Source organism: Malaclemys terrapin, chromosome 6 (assembly GCF_027887155.1).
Source record: "Malaclemys terrapin pileata isolate rMalTer1 chromosome 6, rMalTer1.hap1, whole genome shotgun sequence".
Classification (NCBI taxonomy): domain Eukaryota; kingdom Metazoa; phylum Chordata; order Testudines; family Emydidae; genus Malaclemys; species Malaclemys terrapin.
Genome location: NC_071510.1, coordinates 57,698,138 through 57,723,213, shown reverse-complemented (window position 1 = coordinate 57,723,213; position 25,076 = coordinate 57,698,138). Strand labels below are relative to the sequence as shown.

Below are 25,076 nucleotides of genomic sequence, written 5' to 3'. Positions count from 1 at the left end.
TTATGCACCTATAGAAGTGTATGGAGCTGAACTTCAGAAGCTCATATTTCCTTCAAATGAATATGGAGAAGAGAGTTCCCACTTGCTGCTAGTGCCTGGGGACAGTATTTTGTCAGGCAGGTCTGAAAGAATGGTGGACGTGGGTGCAGGCAGCTCCAGTGACACTTTTAAACTGCTACATGGCATCCACAGTCTCCAGCAAGCCTCTTTTGACCCTATAAACACTGAACCCATTTCTGCTGCTGGCTTTCTCCACTCTTACAGTTGATCATACTTCCCATTTGTTAGTGTTCATTAGCAAAAATTTCTCTTGTTTTGCCCCGTTAAGGGCAGCTGTATGGACTCAGGAACTTCATTGAACTCACCTTTTGAGGGAAATTGCAGAAGGCAAGCAAAGATACTTAAGACTGGGCAGTGGCAACATCTGTGGGATTATGCTGCACAGCAAGGGTTTTATTTGGCAAATTTTCAAAACTGAATTATATAGCCATTTGCATTATCATATAATTGTGTTAAACATGGAGCTCTGACTACATCTAATTTTTTTTGATTGATCTAGAACAGGGGTAGGCAACTTTTGGCATGTGTACCTTTTCAGTGGCACTCACACTGCCCGGATCCTGGCCACCGGTTTGGGGGGCTCTGTATTTTAATTTAATTTTAAATGAAGCTTCTTAAACATTTTAAAAACCTTATTTACTTTACATACAACAATAGTTTAGTTATATATTATAGACTTATAGAAAGAGACCTTTTAAAAACATTAAAATGTATTACTGGCACGTGAAACCTTAAATTAGAGTGAATAAATGAAGACTTGGCACACCACTTCTGAAAGGTTGCTGACCCCTGATCTAGAATGTCAAACTCTTTCCCCTCTTTAGGACCTTCTCCTGATTTAAGGTTTTTATTAGCTATTGGGTCTTCTACTAGTTTAGTCAGTGATTAACTCAAGAGTTGAACATCTATCTTAGAAGTTTATATACAAAGCTTTATCCTTGTGACACCACTGCAAGGTAGGGAAAGTATTGTTATCTGTTTTACCGATGGGGAGCTGAAGCACAGAGATTACTTGCTCAACATCATGCAGGAAGTCTGTGGTAGAGCAGGGAATTGACTCCATGTTTGCTGAATCCCAGGATAGCACCCTAAGCATTAGGAATCTTCTCTCTCTCTCTCTCAAAAAATATATATATTCATTTGGGCAGGTAACTATGTCTAGCTTCTGTTTTCCCCTTTGCTCTATAGTTCATAATCTCGCCAATAGATTTTTTTTCCCCTCTCCTTGCAAAAAGTTTGTTGTTCCCACTTCCTGAAAATGGATAATATAGCAATTAAAGGGCTGGTCTACACTGGGGGGGGGGGGGGGGAATCGATCCAAGATATGCAACTTCAGCTACGCGAAGAGCGTAGCTGAAGTCGAAGTATCTTGGATCGAATTATCTGGGGTCCACACGGCGCGGGATCGTCGGCCGCGGCTCCCCTGTCAACTCCGCTACCGCCGCTCGCTCTGGTGGAGTTCCGGAGTTGACGGTGAGCGCGTTCAGGGATCGATATATCGAATCTTAACGAGACGCGATATATTGATCCCGGATAAATCGATTGCTACCCGCCGGTACAGTGGGTAGTGAAGACCATTTGAATACTCTCCAAATATTTTTTAGTGATATTTTTCTCAATGTATTTGCTTGCAGAAGGGACAAAAGAAAAGATTCTACGTTTATTTAGCCCCTTTCAGTTTTAGGTTGCATTTTTTTGATGGCTAGTTGATATCTCTTAGTTTTGACACTGAAAGGCAATGTTATATTGCTTAGCTCTTTAACCAGGTCTTATTTTAGCCAGATAGTTTTATCTTTCTTATGTATTTAAGTTTGAATAATTGCTATTTTGAGGTTCGCTTTAAACTCCCACCTCCTCTCCAGCATGTTCTTTTGCCCAATTTATACTACCTATTTTTATTTAATGTCTTCCAGTGGTTACCTCTTGCAACCCTTCTTTGCACTGTGTACATTCTATGTTTGTGGTTATTTGCCCTCCAACTTCCTCCAGTCTTAAAATCTGTTACCACATCTTTGCATTGCGTTATATTTCCCGCTGTTTTTTATGTAATACTGAGTACTAAAGTTTTGATTTGTCTTTTTTCCCCACCCTAATAGCTGCTATTGAACTGTTATAATACATTTAATACATATACATATAATACATTTCAGCTCTCCCATAAATTTTTCTGACCAGAGGTGTAATCTTGGCTCTATTGAAGTCAATAGCCCAACTTCCACTGAATTCAGAGGGGCCAGGATTTCACCCCAAGTGTTTTGCTACATCATAATCCTTTTCCTGTGGCTTTAATACATAAACTTTGGCTATTTCCACCTAACATCTTGTGTATAACTGTATGTATCTTTTTTCTAAATATTGGATCTGTCAACAGCTCTTGGATTTTGGAGGTAGTTTTGCACTATTTTCTAGGGTACGATGAGGTTCTGTGTTGTCTCGTCTCCTGTTTTGTAATATAGCATGTTAAAATATTACTGAGTGTGGTTGAGTAGAGAGTGGAGGATAAGTAGATACTGACTTTAAACAGTAAACTTATGCATTGTAGTGGCTGCAGAAGTTTCCATTAGTAATTCCTGTGTATTTCATAAAGAGGGATGCAGCTATTTGCAGTTAAATGCTTTTAAATGACCTCGGGTAAAAATTATAACAATCCCATAACTACTTTTCCTTCTTCCTGACCCCCTCCCCCAAAATAAAAGCCACAATGACTTAGAAGAATGTGCTGGAGTATGGACTTATTTTCTGTTCCCACCTCTGCCCCAGGCTCCCATAATTTGCATTAAATACTTTATAGCATCTTACAAACATCTTCCCCCTGAAATAGATCTCAGTTTTGCAGCTAAGGAAATAAGGCTCAAAGGCTGTGTAAATAGTTGCTCAAAATAATACAAGTTAGTGGAAGAAACTGGATTACAGCCCAGTTCATGCCTAAATCATTATATCACAGTGCCTCCTACCCAAATCACTTATAACATCTTTTTCTTGGTAAAATAGGGATACTCCCAGCTCAGAGAAATCTCTTGCTTAGCTGCCTTTTTATTGACATGCTCATTTTGTTCTTTTGTGCAGGAATGCAAAAGATACTGTACAACAAGTGTGGGTTTAGGACTTGATGCTAACAGCTGTAGGGAAGGAAACTTAGATCTGTAGAAAAGAGTGGAAATTAGTACTATACTCCCCATTAGCATCCAACAGGTACAGTGATATGCTTGTGCAGTTTTTCAGAAAAATCATGTCATTTCTTGCACAAGTAGAAGGTAATGAATGCATGGGTCTGAGAATTCACTGTAGACTCACCCACATGGTAGAATGGAAGTCGCCTGCCCCTCATATAAGAAAAATCTTTATATTAAATTTAAAATGCTGTAAGAGCAATAAGGTTAGGGTGATGTTTTCATTGTCTCTTCTGCAATTTCAGCTAATTTGACTTTGGAAGAAGTTAACCAAGCTCTGAATTGAGACAGCAATACCAACTTGACTCATCAACTGGAGTTTTGTTTCTGTGATTAAACTTGAAAATATTCTCTCCCAAAAATGCAAATGTCAAATTTAGAGTTCACTCTTCCATCTCTTCCATCCCGTCTTCTAAAACCAAATTGTTCTCCTATGTATATTATATTATATCACCTGGATTATTTGAATTATAACATTGTGGTACTGATTTATCAAATGAGCAGAGCCTTTTATTTTCAGTGATAGAATAGCTTTTGCTGGCCATCCACCGTCCTGCCTAAACTTTTTTAAAGATTTAATTAATCCAAATTTAACTGCAAAAAATCCAACTCCAAATCAGATGACCCATGGTCCATAAGCAAGCCCCTACTTTGATTTTTAACAAAGGAAATAGTTACTCTTAGCCCTAGTGCTTTCAGGTGTAGTTCAGGAGACCAAAGGATATTTCGGGGTCCAAATTAGAGCCTCATTTGTTTGCTGAACTCAAACTTGTATTGTCATCCCAAAGTACAAGGAAGCAGCTAGTTGTTAAAGAATTTCTTAATGAAAAATCAGGATTGGACCAATAAGCATACCTTTGAATTACATGTGGCCATGACTCATTGAAAGATATGGGTGAACCAGTACAATACTGTTTGCAGATATATCAGCTAAAACACCAGGTCAGTACTGTGCTTGAATGAGGTTCATAATGTTGATTTCATTAGCACAGCCAGTTTGGCTAAGTTTCTTACTTCCCAGGGCCAAGAACTCCCAAAAGAATTTTTTTTAATTTGGTTTAAATTACAAGACATGACTAGGAGTCTAAGGAATCTTGCAAAAGGTCAGGAGGAGAATGTCCTCTGACATCAAAGGGTGAAGGTTGTAAACCATTATTTGATCTTTTTAATAATCTTCCAAATTTTCAGACAACTTTATGTGAAGATTTGACATGTCCATTAACCAGCCGCTGCTTGTTATGGTATTTTGCTATAATTTGTTTCCCAGCCTTAAAGTTTGGCACACAATTCTGTGATGTTGTCCAGGGAAAATGTAGAATAAATTGAGACTTAGATTTTTGGTTAAGTCAAAGCCATTTTATTTTGTTTATTTGTAATGCTTGGAAATAACACATAAAGGAATGGCAAATACGTGCAAACAGCCAAAGACAGCAGCTTTTTGACTGCTCTCTGACTAGACAGCACTTTAACACTTGTTTGGATATCTGCCAATTTAAAAAACAAACAAACAAAAAAAGGCCTTTAAGACAAATTGTCAGGATAGACTTGGGACAGTCATCCTGCTGGTTACATATAAATCTCTCATGACCAGAAATAGAATATTGAAAATCAAATGAGGCAAAGAACATCTAAAATTTCATATATGCAAATTATACTTCAGTACAGAAGAACTTTGGTGATGGTTTTGTAGGCCGCAGGGATTGTCATCCATCCATGTGGTCCCTGCTAGTGTGCACTAAAAGTTTTGTGGTATGTTTTGACATCATGCTGAGTCAGAACAGTTGATCAAAATATTGTAGCCCAGGGCCTTGTGGGAGTGCACTCAGAGACACTAGAATGGAGACAGAGATGCAACTAGTCTATAACAGTGACAGAACTTACTCTACTCCAAACCAAAAGTTTGTTTGAACTGTTGAGAATAGCTGAGTATTCAATGCTGTGAATCCGTCATTATTATGAACTCATGACCAAGGATTTTTCTACTTGGCATGATGTCTGAAACAGATTTATCAGCAAGGGATTTCAGTTATCCAGACAAAAGATCTGGCCAATATCTTTCTGCTGCTTTGCTTCGAGGCTGAAAAAAGACATGCATATTCCTAGCCCACTGCAGTTTATTTCAGGAGATATGAGGCTAAGATTGCAATACTTAAAAGGCTAGCAAAGAAATGCTAACATTAGCTTTGCAAACAGCCTTAAGAAAAACTGTAGCTGTAAAAACATATCACATCATCTAGCTATAAATATGTGTATTGCCAACTATTTAAAAATGTTAATAAAGAAAGGGAACCTGCCATCTTGTTTCCAGCTCATGGTGAAATCTGTAATTTAAAGTTTTAATATTCTGAGCAAACAGTTTCTCAAATCCTATACGAAAAAATTCTGGCAGGAGGAATTGAACTAACTTTCTTTACTGTAAATAGCATACAATTTACTACTTCTCCCTTCCCAAGAGTAAGGACTTGATCCTGCATGATCCAGAGTGCCCTCAGCTCCAGGAGTTGAAGTTGATGGAGCTCAGCAAAATTAAGCCCTGGTAAATCTGTTCTTCTCTGAGAGCCTCTGTGTATTCCAAGTAATGGGATTCAGCCCCTTTAGCATTGAACTGCCAATGTCAAGAGGCATTTTGTGAATACTGTCATTGCTGTGGACAGACCATAAAGGATGATAGTGAAAGTGATTTGATCCCACACAGAACTGGAGGTACTTCGGATTGGGCAAGTTTTACTGCTACATGGAAGCAAGCATCCTTTAAGACACAAGCTGCATACCAGTCCCCTATGGTCAGGGATGGGTTAATGTACCCTGATGACAGTATTCTGAACTTAAAAGTTTTTATATATCTGTTGGGGTTTCTGCTATCCAGGATGGATCTCAGACCATCTCCTTGCTTGGGTATTAGGAAATATCTGGAGTAAACCCCCGCCTTTGGTGCTGCACAGGAACTTCATCTATAGCACCCTTATGAAGAAGGGAGCTTAGCCCTCCAATAGGAGTTTCTTGTGAGAGGGGGTCCCCAGAAGACAGGGAAAGTGAGGGGGCCTGGTATCTAATATCCAGTGCTCTGCAGGAATCTTGAACAAACAATGAAGAAGAAAGAAAGATGAGGTCCAAACCATAGGGGGAGAAGTGTGTAGCTCTTGAGCATCCCATCAAAACTGATACTTGGGAGCTGGTGGCTGGGATGATGTACAGCAAAGGATTCTGCTTCTATGTTCTTTTTACAGGAGCCATTTTAGAAAAGGCCAGAGGTTGATATCGCCTCTGAAGTAGGGTACTCTGCTGTTACTGAGCAGCTGGAGATTGGCTTTAGAAAGGCTGTGTAATATGGCTTTTTTTAGCAGGAGATGCAAATGAAGAGTCCCAGAGATGGAGCTACAACTCTTAGACTTGATCTTTTCCAGAGTGTTATATGACTTGTAACAAAAAAGGTCAGTGCCCTCAAAGGGTAGGTTCTCAATTAGCTTCTAAGAGTCTGGCGCAAGGCCCGATGCTCAGAGCCAGGAGTATCTTCTCAGAGCTATACCAGTGGTCATAACATTGAACCTGAGGTGTCATAAGCTGCCCTCAGACTATACCTGGCTAATGTCCTTCCCTCAGTAGGTATCATGACATAACTGCTGGACACTTTTCCACACAGGAGTCTAAGGTGGTAGAGGAATATATCTTTCTCTACCTGCATCCAATCTACACTTTTCTCTATGCAATGGAGCAGACAGGGATGTTCTGCTACCTTCAGACACTTCCTGAGCTGTAAAATAAACCCACATGGAGTTGGTCCACAGAAGAAGAGCGGTTACATACTGGTAACTGTTCTTCAAGAGTGGTCTCCCACTACACCCCTGCTGTCACCTGTGTCTTGAAATTTTTTGTATTGCAGCCTTGAGAGAAAGAACTGAGGAGGCCTGGCGGGTGAGTTTCCTTATATATACACATTCAATTATGGAATCCTAGCACAAAATCTTATAGCTTTCCCCTCCTCCAGCAGACACAGCTTTTCTATACAGCAACTTGTGAGGTGCTGAATCCTATTAGTGTGAATGCCCAAAGGCAACTCTCAAAGAACTGTTACCAGTAAGTAAACCTCTTTATCTTCTTTCTTAAAATCAATAAATCTGCAGTTTTAAAGTGCTGTTCTGCTCTGAAAACTGACTGTAAAAATGGCACCTTTTCACCCAACCAACTGGGTATTCAAAGTCTGGCTTGCTTTACTGACTAAAATAAGATATAGCTATTACTCCTATTAGCATAGCCAATAAGAGTATGGAAGACTGAACTGGCATCTGTGAGTCATGTACCAACAACATTGCTGAGTAAATTCAGTCTGCAGAATCTTTATTGTTAGGCTCTGAATTAGCAGACTCATACTTGACTTTCAGAGTCTAGGCCTAGTTTGTAGGGCTAGCATCTACAGAGAGGGGGAATAAATCTTCGTGCTAAAATCAGCAGCTTTGATCCAGAAGCCAATGCAAAACATTGACTATTGAATTACGCAATGCCATTTTTAATTAAGAGTAGAAACTCCTTCTTAAAAGGGCCTGTTCATTCTCAACAGATAAGCATTGTTACCGGTTCAAAAATGTTGGTGTCCCTAACTGGCCCATCAATCCTTCACTCTTTTAACGATTTTGCTTTTAAAAATCACTAATGGGACTTATATATTTTAATATAGGCATGTCCAAAATTAAGCTATTGTACATCTAACCCATATGTTTGCATTGCAACATTTAGTGGTGTAAATAAGGGAAGGAACAGTGGAGGATACAGAGTTTCCTTTTTTTGGGGTACTCTTGCCTACAGACTGACCACAACTAGGTAGGATGATTCCACTGGATAGACTAGAATCACCCAGAAATTGGGTGTGGCAGGCAAAAGGTGTGCTCATCGGTTGTTTGAAACTACTTAGGTGACTTCCATTGTAGGCAAGTTGCTTGACAGTGCAAATCCAGAAAATGGAACTAATGAGAACAAGAGGTGGGAAAGGAGTTTATAATAGTGTGCATCTGCGAAATTGGTGGATTCAGCAATACAGGAGCTCAAGGATCGGAAGGGTCTACTGTAATGATTGTGTTCAAAGGACTTTCAGTTTTGTTGGATTAAACTGCAGGCTCCCAGTGGAGAAGAGGATGACTAGAATTTGCTCTTGGCTGTGCAAATTGCAGAAGGTTGTTGCAAAGACTCAAGGGAAGTTTTGTAGGAAGCTGTGGCACTATCATTTGTTTCCCAACTTTGAGAAGTTAGAATGCACTGATGTGAATTTGGACACCATTCCACAGAGATTGAGAAGGGTAAACCCTCCCAGAGAAGATCCCTAGGGAAGCTGTATGTATGTGTGCATCCATAATTTTATGTTTTTGCATTTGAACTTATGATAGTAACAAGTACTAAAAACTTGGGAGAACATCCTCAACCCCCAAAGTGTTGTCTGTAAACAAGTTATTGTCAAATATTCACAAATGTTTCAAGGGTTATAAGTAAATTGTTCTGTATGCAAATTATTTAGTAAATATTTTCCTTTAGAGATTGTGTTGCTCTCCTATCAGTATAGTATAGTAGATACTATAAACCCCTGTACTATATACTATACTAGATCTGTATAGTAGATATAGATATATATCAGAGTCCTGAAAAAACTAAATTTCTGGACTGTGCCATAGAGAGATAAGCAGAGGTACAGGAAAGGGGAAAGAAACGTTATATCCAACATTAGAATAGTGCTTTCTCCACATCTGTTACACGTGGTCATTTCTAAAGTAAACATGGATAATTTCAGATGTGAAGGCCAATGCCACACAGATTAATACACTGCTCAAATTATTTAAGATGTTACCATGCTTTTTGGTTCATGAGGCTCTTCATAGTATCTTCATTCAATGTAAGTGGAGAAATAAGAATCACAGAGTGCATCTCCATTCACTTCAGGCTGTCCATGATTTGTATTCTTTAAGTTTTAGCAGTGCCGGTCATATACATTTTATGTCCTGTTGGCTTCTTGTTCCCTAAATGTGTTGCTAGTAGTAAACCAAGACAATTTCAGGTCTGTCAGCCATGTGGAGAAACCCTGATTTCTATGTTAAATTAGAATTTTAAAGCTTCGCATGCTAATGATGATACACTGCGAAAATTGAATACTTAATATTCCAAAATATATTAATGCCTCTTGCTCAAATTCTGCTCACCATATAATTTCCCTTCTTCCTCTTGGTTGATGATATACCATTGTATTTGCAACTGGATTACTGTCTCAAAAACACTTTTCTCATTAGTGAACTGTATTGCTCTTGGGAGGAAAATAAAGTAGCCTTTCTGTTGCTTTTAGGAGGAAGAAAGGTATCCCTTCTAAATGATCAATAAATGACTGACAAACCACAAATAATGCCATGCAACAAAACTCTTGCACTAGTTTCACCCTGGTGTAATCGCTCTGACATCAATTGAATCATTTCCGTTGTACATCACCTGAGATCAGAATAAAACTTAGAAATCAGTTATAGGACGCTCAGGGCTTAACATTTCTGAAGAATCCTGGATACCATAAAAATTATTCTCATTAAGGTATCTTATAGAGCTAAACTTGGGGACTGTTTAGATTTGTTACATAGCTTACCTTTTCCATTGCTGTATGTTTAATGACTATTAGGCTGGAAAAAATTGGATGAAATTATCTACAATATAAATCCTCCCAAATACCTCAGTAGCAGGTAGCCCATAGGGGATGGGAATGGATTTCTGTCAGCCTGCACCTCAACCATCATGGAGCAGCACCAGAGTTGCTCTATAGCAGGGGCAGGCAACCTATGGCATGCGTGCCAAAGGCAGCATGAGAGCTGATTTTCAGTGGCACTCACACTGCCCAGGTCCTGGCCACTGGTCCAGGGGGGTTCTGCATTTTAATTTAATTTTAAATGAAGCGTTTTAAACATTTTAAAAACCTTATTTACTTTACAAACAACAATAGTTTAGTTATTTATTATAGACTTATAGAAAGAGACCTTCTAAAAAAGTTAAAATGTATTAACCTGCACGCGAAACCTTAAATTAGAGTGAATAAATGAAGACTTGGCACACCACTTCTGAAAGGTTGCCGACCCCTGCTCTATAGCCACTACTATATCTTCTAGTCTACAGTCCAGTACATAGTTCAGGTACTACCATTGTGCAGAGGGAAATGGCCAATAAATTTGGCAGCCCTGATTTCAGGTGAGTGCTTACTGTGTATTGTTATATTGTGTAGATATTTAATGTGTTATATTTAAATATTTTTATTCTGGTTTTGTCTTCAACTCTCTTGGCCACAGATCTTTCCTTCCAGAGCAAAGTGTAGAACACACTTCAGGTTAGCTTTTCCACAACAAGGGAAAAAGATAGACGGGATAAATAAAGAGGTGGCTCACTAGATCATCTTACTAACGGAACTTCATACATGATCATCTTGGCGCTGAGATATGGTGATAGATGTGGTATGAATACTTAGATCATTTACTTTGATTTGTTTGAAAGTTAATAGGGGTGGGTTTTTTTAACAATATTATTGTATTTCAATTTGTGTTTATTTCATTATATAGAAACCAGAACCCTGCAAGGGCATAGGGTTAACATGCTATATAAATGCAACGATTACAGGAAAACCCCAAAGATAAGTGAGAACAGCGAGGAAAATGATCAAACTGACCACTTTTCTAATGAGAAACTTGGAAACAAAAGCGTGTGTGCGCGCGTGCTCAAGTCTGTTAAGTTGTCATAATTGTAAAGAGGAAAGATAATATAGACTGTCATCTGCATCTGTGATTCCTGTGAGCTTGTGGGGTGGTTGTTGTCTTCTATTGCCCCAAGATGGATGGCAGATGTTTGGGGTTAGTAAGGTTTGCATAATGGGGAGAGAAGTGCTGTATGAACTGTTAGCTACAAAGCAGCATAGGGATACATCAAATGCATCTAATATTTCACTTAGAACTTGCCTCCGAAGTTTACTTTGTCATCAATTCAGATATTTGCTTTTGGGCTAAATTTTGTTTGTATGAAATTAATCTCTCAAATTAATAAACATCTGCTCCTTCCTTTGTATTTTGTTCAGTAGAGCAAAACTGACATTTTAATGGAGGTTTCATCAGACAGGAGAATTGATTATTCAAAATGTTTCAGAATACAATCCACTTTTTCCTCATCTGTACAAAACAATCGTAATGTAATAGATCTGTTTAAAGCAGACACACTTGGTCTCAGTTTACAAATGAAATGCACTAAATTGTTTGGGTTTTGTGTATTTTAGCGACTACAAATCCTGACATTCACTGAAGTCAACAGGAAAGCTCCCGGCCAGAATTTTTTCCTGACTCTGTGCTTTATGCCTGCAGCTAAGATCTGGAATGTTCAGGCAGATGCTCTCTAGGTTTGTTGGACTGGTGAAAAGGGTGTTCTGAAGAGACTTTGCTCCCTTCTTCCTTCCTGATTAGAGCAACAGAGTTAAAAAATGATTATCTTTATTGCATGTTGCAAGGCATATCTATTTTCTGAAGATGTAGTTTGAATAGTGGATGAGATTTTTTTTCCCCCTATGGAAGATAGAGGTGGAGGAGAGATTCCTTATTGTTAATTGATGTTAGTTCAGTGTACAGTATGTGATTTTATAGTTCTTGTACCTGGGCCTAGAAACCAATATATAGTACTCACACTTTATAAACCAAAATATGCTGTCTCTTGTATGGTTAAAAATAAATAAAAAATTATCAAGAGCCTTTCCAGCCAAAGAGGATCTTTTTCCCTCAAAGCAGAATGTGAATTGTAAACCATTTCAAAATCAAAGGTTGTAACTGTTATCCTGGCTTGATTCTTGAATAAAGTGTTAAAACTCCAACTGTTTACTGATTTGCTTGTCACTTTTCATGCATGGGTAGCCATGTGAATCAGGTGACCTTGATCTAGAGCCAACAGTAAACTGAAAATGGTGCCAGGAGGTAGTATGACCAGTGAATGATTCAACAGGATACAGCAGTATTGTTTTGGGATAATAGCTACTATCTGTTACCTTCTATTTATCAAAGAGCTACTGCTGCCTCCTAGAAAACTCTTGAACTTGCTTTTCTTAGTCCATCCTACTTGTGACTTTCTGTATTTCTCTGTACTGTTCCTCACGCAAGTTGTGCCTGGACTTGCTCAACATGCAAGTGTATAGGTGAGAATGAGACATTAAAGAGAAATTTAATGTCTACTAATTTGAAGTATCCTAGAAAACACCTATGTGGAGATAGCATATAGCATAGTATCAAAAGTGTTTTTGTTTGGATTTCTTTGCTATTACTAAAGCAGGTGCATAAAAACAATACGGTTAGTTTAGAAAGTCATCTGTTTATTCCTCTACACCGACGTTACAACCCGTTGCTACAGCAATTATGCCAACCAGCACTGGATTTGAGAGCAAACAGCAGTAGGATGACCAGATAACAAATGTGAAAAATCGGGATGGGGTGGGGGGGTAATAGGAGCCTATATAAGAAAAAGCCCCAAATATTGGGACTGTCCCTATAACATCAGGCCATCTGGTTACCCTAAACAGCAGAAACAGATGACCGGCACTGGTGCAAAACTGACCACTTTTGTACATTTCAGTGTTAGGCGATAACAACTCTGTTTCCGTGGCTGGCTTACAAAGGAGAGACTCTCTAAGAGATTTGAGGGGACGGAGAAAGAACAAGAATGCAACTAAGAACTGAGTGAGCCACAGGCTCTTAATCAGCACTCCATGCTGACCTTGGTGGCGGCTGGAGAAGCTGAAGGCCGAGCGCACCCATTTGCGCACATAGAGGAGAAGCCGGGGGAGCTGATGGCCTGGCACAAAGGTGGATACCGCCGCCGGCTGTGGCCGCCCGGCAGGTTCCCTGAGCGCCGAGCCGCTAACCGGGATCCCCCTGGGGCGGAGCGGAGTGTTTTGGACCAGGGTGAGCCCAGGGGCCGGCTCCAGTTCCCTGGCTGGGCAGGTCGCGAGCTGCACAGGGCTGCCTGGCTCGCGTGCCCGAGGCCCGCCTCGCCCCCGCCCCGGGCCGGCTGCTGCGCTGGGGGCCTTGCCCGCCCCCCGCCGCGTCCTGGCGTCATGTGGGCTCCCCGCGTGTCACGTGACTCGCTCGCAGCTGGCTCGGTCCCGGGGAGCTGCTGCTGCCCTAGAGCGCCGCGGTGCCCGGCTCCCCCCGCTGGCCCGGCCCGCGCGCGCCATGGAGCTTTACATCCCGTCCTTCCGCTACGAGGAGAGCGAGCTGGAGCGAGGGTACACGGTGAGGGGCCGAGCGGGGGCCCGGGGCCGCGGGTTCGGCAGCGTGGTGGGGCGGGCTGCGTGCGGCTGGTGCCCAGCACCGTCACCCCATGGCTCTCCCTTAGGTTCCGGGGCCCCATCCCCACCGGTGGCGGGTCTCTGCTTCCCCGTCCGGCCTGGGCACCCCCGCACGGGACCCTGGGCTACTGGAGGACAGCTGGCTGGCATCGCCGAGGGGACGTTAAGAGCCAGTGCATGGCTGGCACCCACTGGGAGGCCCCTGGCTAGGCAGCTCGCAGCTGTCCTTTCCACATGCTAGCTCTTTTCTTAGATGCATAGGACCGGCCCCTGGGAGTGAGGCAGGGCACGGCACAGCACCCTGGTGACATTTGACATCCATGTGCGGACTGGCTGCTCAGGTCGGTGGCTTGCTGAGACCTGCTGGGTAAGAGGAGATGGAGCACGGCAGGCTGGGGAGCCTGTCTTATGCACAACCCTACCAGCAATGCAGACAGCTGCAATCTGCTCTGTTTTATTGTAACTGTTATTTATTCATTAACTGTATTACAGTAGCGCCTATGAGCACTAAGTGGGAACCAAGACCCCTATGTGCTAGGCGTTGTACAAACACAGAACAAAAAGATGGTCCCTGCCCTAAATAGCTTACAATCTAAGTATAAGAAAAGTGACAACAGATGGCTCCGGACAGATGAGGGAGTACAAAGAAACAGTGCGGCAGTATTGGACAACATGATAAGCTATGGTCCATCAATGGCTAATTAGCCAGAATGGTCAGGAATGGTGTCCCTAGCCTCTGTTTGCCAGAAGCTGGGAATGAGCAACAGGGGATGGATCACTTGATAATTACCTGTTCTGTTCATTCTCTTTGGGGCACCTGGCATTCAGGGCCGGCTCCAGGCACCAGCTTGGCAAGCTGGTGCTTGGGGCGGCCACTCCGGACAGGGGCGGCAGGTCCAGCTATTCGGCGGCAATTCGGCAGATGGTCCCTCACTCCCGCTAGGAGCGAAGGACCTTCTGCTGAATTGCCGCCACAGATTGCGATCATGGCTTTTTTTTTTTTTTTTTTTTTTTTTTTTTGTGTGGCTGCTTGGGGCGGCCAAATCCCTGGAGCCGGCCCTGCTGGCATTGGCCACTGTCGGGAGACAGGATAATGGGCTAGATGGACCTTTGGTCTGACCTGGTACGGCCATTCTTATGTATGATTTCAGCACACCAGAGGCCTAACCACTCTCAAGTTTTTTGTAGGCATTGTGGAAAAGAAACATTTAATAAGGGATTTGAAAGAGAATAATGAGGTTGCTTTGTGGATGTTTATGGGGACCTCCTCCCAAGCATACGGGGCAAGATGGAAGAGCACAAAAGTGCTTGTTTGAAAATTTAACAAGTGGCCGATGGAGGCTCGCATCATCATCACCACCATGATTATTATGCCAATTAGTTGCAGCTCTTGGACTCCGAATGATTTATTTCCCAATAATGCCACCTCATTTTGCAACATTTAGACTTCCATTGTCTGTAACAAGATTACAGTTGATTTTCTCACTTTTGTCAGAGAATCTATATTCTCATCTTCCTTGGGCCTGCTAAATGTCATGTATTTTGTGTGTTGGTGACACATGCTGTAGACTTCTCTCATTCCCACGCAACTGGTAAAATAGAGATAGATGCCTCCAAGTAGTACTCTGTAGTTTAGGGGTAAGCACCTTAAGCTACAAACCAAGCTACTTTGGGTTCAACTCCCAGCAGTTTTGCTCACTGTTCTTAGTATTTCTGTGCACCTCACACCTATTATTAATGAAGGTCTCATACACCTACCTTAGGGGTGGCAAGCATCTTTGCTCATTTTACAGCTAAGGTAACTGAAGGATTGCTGGAAGCATAGCTGGGGGGAAATAAGTCTCATCTATTTTCAACACTGGCTTCCAGATGAAGTGGGCCAAATTATATGCTTATCTAACTCATACCAACACACTATGAATTTTTGTCCCTCTATGGCTAGATCATATACAGAGGTTTGAGTCCACTAATACTTGCATGATATTTGGTATAGTACCAGATCACATGATGGAAGTTCATGCTTTTAGATCCAGAGATCCCAGGTTCAGTCCCTACAGGTGACCCAGATAGGAGTGTTGTTACACTTTGCTATGCTGTCTCTAACCACTACAACGTACTCTGCTCTTAGAGCCAGGAATAGAACCAATGAATCCTGGGACCCATCTTTCTGGTGCTAATTGACAAAAATGGTTGGGTAACCCAGTGATCGATCAAATGTGTGTTGTTTCCCCCTCTCTGGGCTGCTTATTGAGGATAACACACTTTCTATAGATGAAGTCATAGAGTTTTGTGTTGTGAATTCAGCTCTGGCTGATTAGCCTCACAGTAGCTTTATATAATTGTTGAAATGATTTTATATTGCAAAACATGTAGAGATTAATTTGGACATTATGTTAGTATTTGTTTTATTGTTGTAGTTAGATACCGATCCAGGTGATGCTCAGTCTGCCAGGAGGCTATGTCTTTCCTCTGGGATTTGCCTTCATGATGATGATGATGATTATGGCTGCAGGTTTGTCATGGTGGGAAAATGTCACAGCATGATTTTCCTGTTTGTCCCTGACTCATCCCGCAGCAGAGGTTCCTGCAGCTCCTGTCCCATAGATCTGGATGCAGTGTTGTGCCCCAACCTAGTGCATGGAATAGCCGTGCCACTGGCTTGGCTCACCTGCCCTTCTGTCATGACAGGAGGGTGGGGGGGAATCAAACCCGAGTGGCGCTGTGACCCTGTGTGCTAGGTCACAATGCCCAAAGTGGGACACTGGACCCGACCCCAGCCCAACCCCATGGGACAGGAGCTGCAGGAGCCACTGCTGCCAGGAGTGAGTGTGGGATGGGCTCTCTCCCCAGCCCTTCCTCACCAGATCGGCCTTCAGGTTGTTGTGCTGGGGCAGAGGGTACTGCTGAGTGTGGTCAGTGCCCCCTCAGTGAGGCGAGGGGAAGGCATTTTCTATCAAAAAATCGCAAACTATTATAGTAATTTAGTAGCACTGTTCCATGGCTTTTGATTTAAAAAAAAATGTGGCAAATCTGCAGCCCTAATGATGATATATTTTGAGTATATTGTGTTTTGGTTTATGGGATCTGTCCTTTCAGCAACAACATGAGAGAGTCTTCTTCAAACAAATCCTATAATATCTGAGAGCAGTGTGCAGAGATGTTGCTTGCATATGCAGAGACTGGAAGACCCTATCTTGTGTAAGCTCCAAAAAAGTCAGAACTTAATATAATAAACTTATCTTTCTAGAAAACAAACCTCAATCTTGAAAGTATAAAATTAGCACATACTAAGGCACTGGCTGCCCGAGGACATAGGTAATGAACTTCATTGCATTTTGCCTGTCACTCACCAGTAGGAATCCAGCCCAATGCAATGGGGATTAAAAAGTTTTTCCCATCTAATGGGAAAAGTTGGTGGCTCCTTTATTATCTTTTTGATTCACCTCCAAAAATCACCAGACTTTGCACTAACTGGTGGACTTCTTAGAGAGACCATGAACTTCAGAGGCCATGGAGACAAAACTACCCCTGTTACCTCTAGGTAAAGTTCTTTCTATTCCCCCCTCCCCCAACCCACACAAGGTGAGACATACTGCCAGGGCAGTGTGTGTGTGTGTGTGTGTGTGTGTAAAGCTTGCCCTGATGCTGCCCTGGAGATAAACAGAAGGCTTCATTTTCTAATGTTGCATGAGCACTAAAGCCAGAATTTGTTGTTGTATACAAATTATTTACATATTTACAACTTTTACACAAATTATTTAATAAGCTAGTTTGCAATGCCACACATGGAGCTGCACAAAACTTTGCAGCTATGCTTCCTACTTATTCTGTTTCTTCAGTGTTGTTTCATTCACCTGAAAGCAGATGGATGTGAGGAGAAATATTAATTATTTTGGCCTTTAAGTTCATGTCTTGACTCCTGCAGCCCTACCAAGACTCTTAGATTGGGAGGAAGACTCCCTCCTTTTTGGAATAATTTTAAGACAGTTAATTTTGGACAATGAACATTCTTAAATAAATTTTGACTTCAGCAAAAAGTACTAGACTGTTACAGTTGCAAAAGAAAACAAAACAGAAGTCCACAACAACACATGTTTCAAAGCCAGGAAATTATAACTTGGTATTTTAAGGTCCCAGGTTCAAATTCCTTCTGACAACAAAGTTGTTTCTGTATGCTCAATCATTGTTTGTTAAATTTTGGGTGGTTCATTCCAGCCCCAGGGAGCAATTGCTCTGAGAGGGAGGGGCGAACTGCCTCATTGATCTCAATGCGATGGTAACTTCAGGACTTAGCCCCTTCCCCTCCCCTCCCCCCCACCCCCCCAGAACTGTATGCCAAAACCATTACATTGGAGGTCTCCATGTGTGGCAGGAGGAGAAGAGTGCAGCAGGCCTTGCCCACCCACCCAAGCAGGTACCCCAGCAGGCAGAGTGTAAGTACTGGCCTGCCTCACCCCAATTCTCCATGGGAAAGAGGGAATCCCAGCTGCTATCCCTGATGCTCCCAAGGGAAGAGAAATCCCTATTGCTACACCTAGGAGGGAGGGGAGAGTTTAACCAAAATATAGTGTTGGGATATGTAGTGCGCTTAGGGATCCAGGTTACCTTGATTTGGCCCTAGTTTTTGAGCGCTCAGTTGAAAATCAGGCTCTGTTTCAGTAGCAATGGTATAAGAATCCTTAAGAATTTGCATAAACTTTTACCAATTTAGAAGCATTTTTACCAAAGGATAGAATTTATTACTTCTTTGTACAAAGTTCAGTTTGAGAGCATTTGACATCTGTGACCTGGCATCTGACATCTGTGTCTCTTTCCCCATGAGGAATAAAAATAATTCTCTACCGCACTGAGGTGTTCTGAGGCTTAATACAACCTGTAAAACACGTTGGAATTCTTGGATGGGAGATGCTATATAAGCAAGTACAAAGTAGTAGTAATATAATCTACACTTCTGTTTGTAATAAATTATTGGGTTTCCCGTCACATTTCCTCACCTCCTGGCTAACTGTTCACAAAGTGCTCAACTGGTTCTTGCTCTGTTGTAGTTGGCAACACAGTGCTGTATCCATTCGCACCAGTCCATTAGGTTCCTCAGAGATCCAACCAGATGCTTAGACACAGAAATCATTTTGATCGCTGGTGTAAAAAAAAAAAAAAAAAAAATCTGTAAGAGAAAACAAAGTTAAATCTAGCCTCATTGGTGGGACATGTGAACCAAGAATTGTGCGGTGTGTGTCTGTTTGCCTTATGTATTTGTGCGATGGACCCAATCCTTTATCCATGGTTCACCAAGGAGTGGTCCAGAATGGAAGAATCTCGCTAAAGCTTCACAGTATGAGAGAGTCTCCTGCTGATATGACCACATGAGCCTGGTATATAGTGATGTATAGCTGGGAGCTTCAGGAATAGGGGCCAATGGCTAAGTAATGTCACTGTGACAATGGGGAGTGGCAGCATTGTCTGGAAACCTTCTAGCTTAGTAGACAGTGATGGATATCATGGCTACAAGATGCAACAGAAAGCGCTTTTCTTTAATAGACAGAAGAATGGATCCTGAAGAGGACGGATGTCCCATAGGAAACAATTTCACTTTCTGTAATGACAGGTGATCAGTAATCAGTTACTATAGATGTTTCTTTAAAAGTCAAGCGACATGACTAGGATCATTGATCCAGGAAGCCACAGTTTGCTGAACTGCTGAATATAAAAGTGTCAGTGGCCAAGTCATGTCTACTTCCATTCTGTTGGGTCTCATTGCCAAAAAAAAGAGGAAAATGCAATTTTAGGTAGCCTTAACAAAGTCAAAACATGCAAATCACGGGAAGTGATAGTACCATTCTACTCAGCGCTGGTTGGCCTCAGCTGGAGTACTGTGTCTAGTTTTGGCCACCAATGTATAGAAAGGATGTAGAGAGACTGGAAAGGATCCAGAAGTGAGTGACAAAGATGATCAGAGGGATGGAATGCTACCCATATTAGCAAAGGCTGAAGGAACTGGTATGTTGAATTTGGAAAAGAGGAGATGCGGGGAGGGGAGGATGGGTAGACACGACAGCAGTCTTCAAATACTTGAAAGGCTGTCATAAAAAGATGGAGAAAGGTGTTTTCTCTTTCCATGAAGGGCAGTACAAGAGGCATTAGGTTCAAACTACAGCATAGTAGATTTAGGTTAAATCTCAGGGGGGGAAATGTAACTGTAAGAACAGTAGGACAATAGAACAGACTGTCTAGGGAGATTGTGGAAACTCCTTCACTAGAGGTTTTCCAAAGGAGACTGGATAGGCATCTATGTTGGATGGTTTAGATACAACAATTCCTGCATTTTGGCAAGGGGCTAAACCTTGTAGTCCCATCTAACTCTATGGTTCTGTGATTCTGTTACATGAGAATTAAGAGTCACATTGAATCTGTAGGTTATAAGAGAGGCCAATATGAAATTTGGGATACAGAGTGGGATGAAGTATCAGAGGGGTAGCCGTGTTAGTCTGAATCTGTAAAAAGCAACAGAGGGTCCTGTGGCACCTTTAAGACTAACAGAAGTATTGGGAACATAAGCTTTCGTGGGTAAGAACCTCACTTCTTCAGATTCAAGTAATGGAAATCTCCAGAGGCAGGTATAAATCAGTATGGAGATAACGAGGTTAGTTCAATCAGGGAGGGTGAGGTGCTCTGCTAGCAGTTGAGGTGTGAACACCAAGGGAGGAGAAACTGCTTCTGTAGTTGGATAGCTATTCACAGTCTTTGTTTAATCCTGATCTGATGGTGTCAAATTTGCAAATGAACTGGAGCTCAGCAGTTTCTCTTTGGAGTCTGGTCCTGAAGTTTTTTTGCTGTAAGATGGCTACCTTTACATCTGCTATTGTGTGGCCAGGGAGGTTGAAGTGTTCTCTTACAGGTTTTTGTATGTTGCCATTCCTGATATCTGACTTGTGTCCATTTATCCTTTTGCGTAGTGACTGTCCAGTTTGGCCACTGTACATAGCAGAGGGGCGTTGCTGGCACATGATGGCATATATAACATTGGTGGACGTGCAGGTGAATGAGCCGGTGATGATGTAGCTGATCTGGTTAGGTCCTGTGATGGTGTTGCTGGTGTAGATATGTGGGCAGAGTTGGCATCGAGGTTTGTTGCATGGGTTGGTTCCTGAGTTAGAGTTGTTACGGTGCGGTGCGTGGTTGCTGGTGAGAATATGCTTAAGGTTGGCGGGTTGTCTGTGGGCGAGGACTGGCCTGCCTCCCAAGGTCTGTGAAAGTGAGGGATCATTGTCCAGGATGGGTTGTAGATCACTGATGATGCGTTGGAGAGGTTTAAGCTGAGGACTGTAGGTGATGGCCAGTGGAGTTCTGTTGGTTTCTTTTTTGGGCCTGTCTTGTAGCAGGAGGCTTCTGGGTACACGTCTGGCTCTGTTGATTTGTTTCTCTATTTCCTTGTGTGGGTATCATAGTTTTGAGAATGCTTGGTGAAGATCTTGTAGGTGTTGGTCTCTGTCTGAGGGGTTGGAGCAGATGCGGTTGTACCTCAGCGCTTGGCTGTAGACGATGGATCGTGTGGTGTGTCCGGGGTGGAAGCTGGAGGAATGAAGGTATGCGTAGCGGTCGGTGGGTTTTCGGTATAGGGTGGTGTTAACGTGGCCATCGCTTATTTATACTGTGGTGTCTAGGAAGTGGACCTCCTGTGTAGATTGGTCCAGGCTGAGGTTGATGGTGGGGTGGAAGCTGTTGAAATCATGGTGGATTTCTTCCAGGGTCTCCTTTCCAGGGGTCCAGATGATGAAGGTGTCATCAATGTAGCGTAGGTAGAGAAGGGGTGTGAGTGGACGAGAGCTGAGGAAGCGTTGTTCCAGGTCAGCCATAAAAATGTTGGCATATTGTGGGGCCATGTGAGTGCCCACAGCGGTGCCTCTGATCTGGAGGTATATATTGTCACCAAATTTGAAATAATTGTGCGTGAGGATAAAGTCACAGAGCTCAGCAACAAGCTGTGCAGTCACTACGCAAGAGGATAAATGGACACAAGTCAGATATCAGGAATGGCAACATATAAAAACCTGTAGGAGAACACTTCAACCTCCCTGGCCACACAATAGCAGATGTTCTTACCTACGAAAGCTTATACTCCCAATACTTCTGTTAGTCTTAAAGGTGCCACAGGACCCTCTGTTGCTGTGTTAGTCTGGATCTGAAAAAGCAGCAAAGAGTCCTGTGGCACCGTATAGACTAACAGACGTATTGGAGCATGAGCTTTCGTGGTTTAATACCCACTTCGTCGGATGCATGTAGTGGAAATTTCCAGATGCAGGTATAAATATGTAAGCAAGGGTGAGTCAGGCTAGAGATAATGAAGTTAGTTCAATCAGGGAGGATGAGGCCCTCTTCTAGCAGTTGAGGTGTGTCAAAGTTAGACTCAGGACTCATAGTTTGTCAGACCACTCTGTTTTATTAGCACAGCGCTCTGCTAATACATTCAGATAATGTGAGCCTCCATGCAAGATTCAAACAGTCTTATTTATACAGATAAAAGGGTGCGAACTAAACAAAGGGACAGAGAGAGCAAAATTGTAAAATATGCATGGAGCATAATATGCATATCCTGCTTCCTTGTTAACTCTTATCGATCTAAGACTAATGCTTCACCAATTGCCCTTAAGTGGCAAGTTAAGCAGTTAATGTCTGCTTTCCTGCCCCCCTGGCTTGCAGCATTTCTCATTTCTACTTAAAGGTACATACAGCATTCTTTAATTCATTCTATTTCTTTAATATAATTCATTTCACTTTCACAATCCTTCCTTTTGGTCAAGCTTACGCAAAGACCAACAATTACTGGGTTCCACATATTAATAGTTCTTTATCTCTTCGTTCATCAGTGATATTTAACATCATCATATTAGCACTCTGTTTTGGGGTAGTCACCTGGGTGGCATACCTTACACAATTCTGGATACAACAGGAGATTAACTGAAAACATACAAAAATCATTAGGATTCCAAACAGGATAGTCAGGGCTCCCTGAAACAACCAGTTTCCTGTGCCAGAGAAATTGAATAGGTTACTTAGCCACTTCCATAAAGAACTTGGCTCTTCATGGGGAAGATATGCAATTTGTTCTAAGTGACTAGCACGATCTATTACCTCATTGGTGTCGTCAGGTATGAACACACAACATTCTTTCCAATGAGAGCACAGGTCCCTCCTTTGGCCGCCAGCACTATGTCCAATGCCTGACGGTTTTGGAGGGCCATCTGTCGGATCGCCCCTGTTTCTTTGGCCAGGGTCTTTAAACTCTCTCCGGTTTCATTTGCCATTATTTCAACTACTGCTTGTAACCTTAGGAGCCTTTTTGCATGGTGTATTACTCCCCCAAGTGGGATAAGGGAACCACCAATGGCCTCTTCCCAGGTCAAGGGGCTTATGTTATTTACATACCATTGGGCATCTGATAAGTCCCTTCTTCTTCACCTGAAATTACGGAGGTGTTCTCGTGGGAAGGACCCTAGCACTCGGAATTGTGGGAAGAGTCGGGCGGGATAACAGATACCTGACCAGTTAGCTGGTAACACAGTATAAGCTTTGGTTCCACAAACCCAATGATGGCCTATTAAGGCTGGGAAGGGTCGGTTGCACCCATTTGTCACATAGGTGCCTACAAAGGAGGAGTAATATCCTCCGAAAGGCACAGGGTAATTCTCCTTACGAGGAGTGGTGTTATTTGCATGGCATTGAAAGATTGTATTGTTTTCACTAAGGTTACTGTAGGGGGAACATGAGCTTGATTTTTCTGTTTGATCCCAGGTTGAGAAAAAAATTCATATCCCCATACCCGGCCCACCACTCTTTAGTTTTGTTTGAATAATCCCATACACCATTGGCCACAATATGCTGAAGGCAATGACTTTTTCCCAGATCCAGCCCTGTCCCATTACACACCCAACACCAATGACCTTTTCCCTCCACCACACTTATCCATTTAGATACATTTATTCCCACTGCTTCCCAAGTGTCATTATTGTTCCATGTTCTGTTAAACGGACGAGGTCCTCCAGTGAGGTCTGGGGAATTGAGTGGGATTGCCAGGACAGGAACACCAGCTTGAGAGTGGGCTGGGATGTGGCTGCAGACCCAGCAATTAGAAATATTAAGAGTCTGAGCTATCCACACTTGCTGCTGGATAAAAGAATTGTCATTGTGGACTCCCCAGACCTTAAGACACCAGCAGCCGAGGAACAGGCGCCACCAGAGGCACATGTTGCAGGCAAGGCCCTTCCGGTTCTGACAACCTCAACTGAGGGAGTGGGCTGTAGTCCACGAAAGCTTATGCTCTAATAAATTTGTTAGTCTCTAAGGTGCCACAAGTACTCCTGTTCTTCTTTTTACATCCACCAGGCAGCAGGCGCTAGGCTCACTACTGCTTCTTTTTGGGCCTTGCTTTAGGTCGTCGTCTGCTTCTGGCAACCCTTACGAGAGCGTAGATGGTAAGGTATTGCAGGCTGTTCCTCTACGTCTTTTTCTGGAGTCAAAATTGACTCTGCATGGTCCTGAGGTGATTGGTTTGCTGGGGGGTGCCTTCTTACACTGCGAAGCATGTATGCACGCTGTGATGCCATGCACGCTGTGATGCCAGACAGTTTAACAGCCATCTGGATAGTAAGCAGTACCTGATGATTTTTTGATGTCCTTTACGTCTCTTTACTTCTTCTTCCTTGACTCTGGCTATAACAATGGCCTTCACACCTTATCTTTTCCTGATGCATACATTCCTTATTCACACAGATTGAGAATACAAACAGTAGTATTTTATATGGAGCAAAAAAGGCATTGCAAATTAAACCTTGCTAAGTTTTACAATCAATAACCAAGACAATTTACATTGAGACCCAGGCCTTCAATGTTCCTCTAATCTACTTAACATAGACACCATAGAGAATCCTGTTTCTTACTTACTAAACCTTAAAACAAAGAAATGTATATTTAACTAGAGGTCTACTTTGTAATACATATAGGAAACCATAGTAGACATTATAACTTATTCTAAAACAAAAGGGTGACCATAATCAGTCATAAGGATTGTTCTGGTCTGTCATTCCTTTCTGCTATTCAAAAAGGGTGGCTGACAGGGATGAAATCAAATCATACATTAATTCCTATGGGACATTATAAGATCCTGCTCCTACATATCCCCCTTTTGACACTAAGATTATTAATCGCCAGTGTCACTTCTTATTTAGTCCACGTAATAGAAAATACTGGGAGGTGATTTGGGCCTGTGGCTCTAGCTTTGCATACATTTGTTTTATCCAACAGCACATTTTAAACGTTACAATTAAACACATACAATTTAAAATCAAAACCAATTAGGGTTAGTAACATTAGTACGCCAGTAGTTGTGGGAGACCATTCAGAAAATACATTATACCAATGACAAGTTTCAGAGTAACAGCCGTGTTAGTCTGTATCCGCAAAAAGAACAGGAGTACTTATGCATCCGAAGAAGTGGGCTGTAGTCCACGAAAGCTTATGCTCTAATAAAT

At 42.2% G+C, this 25,076-nt stretch overlaps 1 protein-coding gene and 1 long non-coding RNA gene across 2 annotated transcripts in view; both read left to right on the top strand.

Annotated features, from left to right (window-relative positions):
* The first annotated feature begins 7,335 nt into the window (after positions 1-7,335).
* Positions 7,336-12,084, top strand: LOC128838884 (uncharacterized). Its single transcript, XR_008445306.1, has 2 exons — positions 7,336-10,690; positions 11,500-12,084. It is a non-coding gene; the product is annotated as an uncharacterized LOC128838884 (long non-coding RNA).
* A 1,196-nt stretch (positions 12,085-13,280) lies between these two features.
* Positions 13,281-25,076, top strand: part of SNX24 (sorting nexin 24) — a 145,213-nt gene continuing 133,417 nt past the window's right edge. The window contains exon 1 of the mRNA XM_054031557.1: positions 13,281-13,495. Within this exon, the coding sequence (XP_053887532.1) occupies positions 13,436-13,495 (60 nt within the window). The 5' untranslated portion in view covers positions 13,281-13,435. The remainder of the gene's footprint in view (positions 13,496-25,076) is intronic.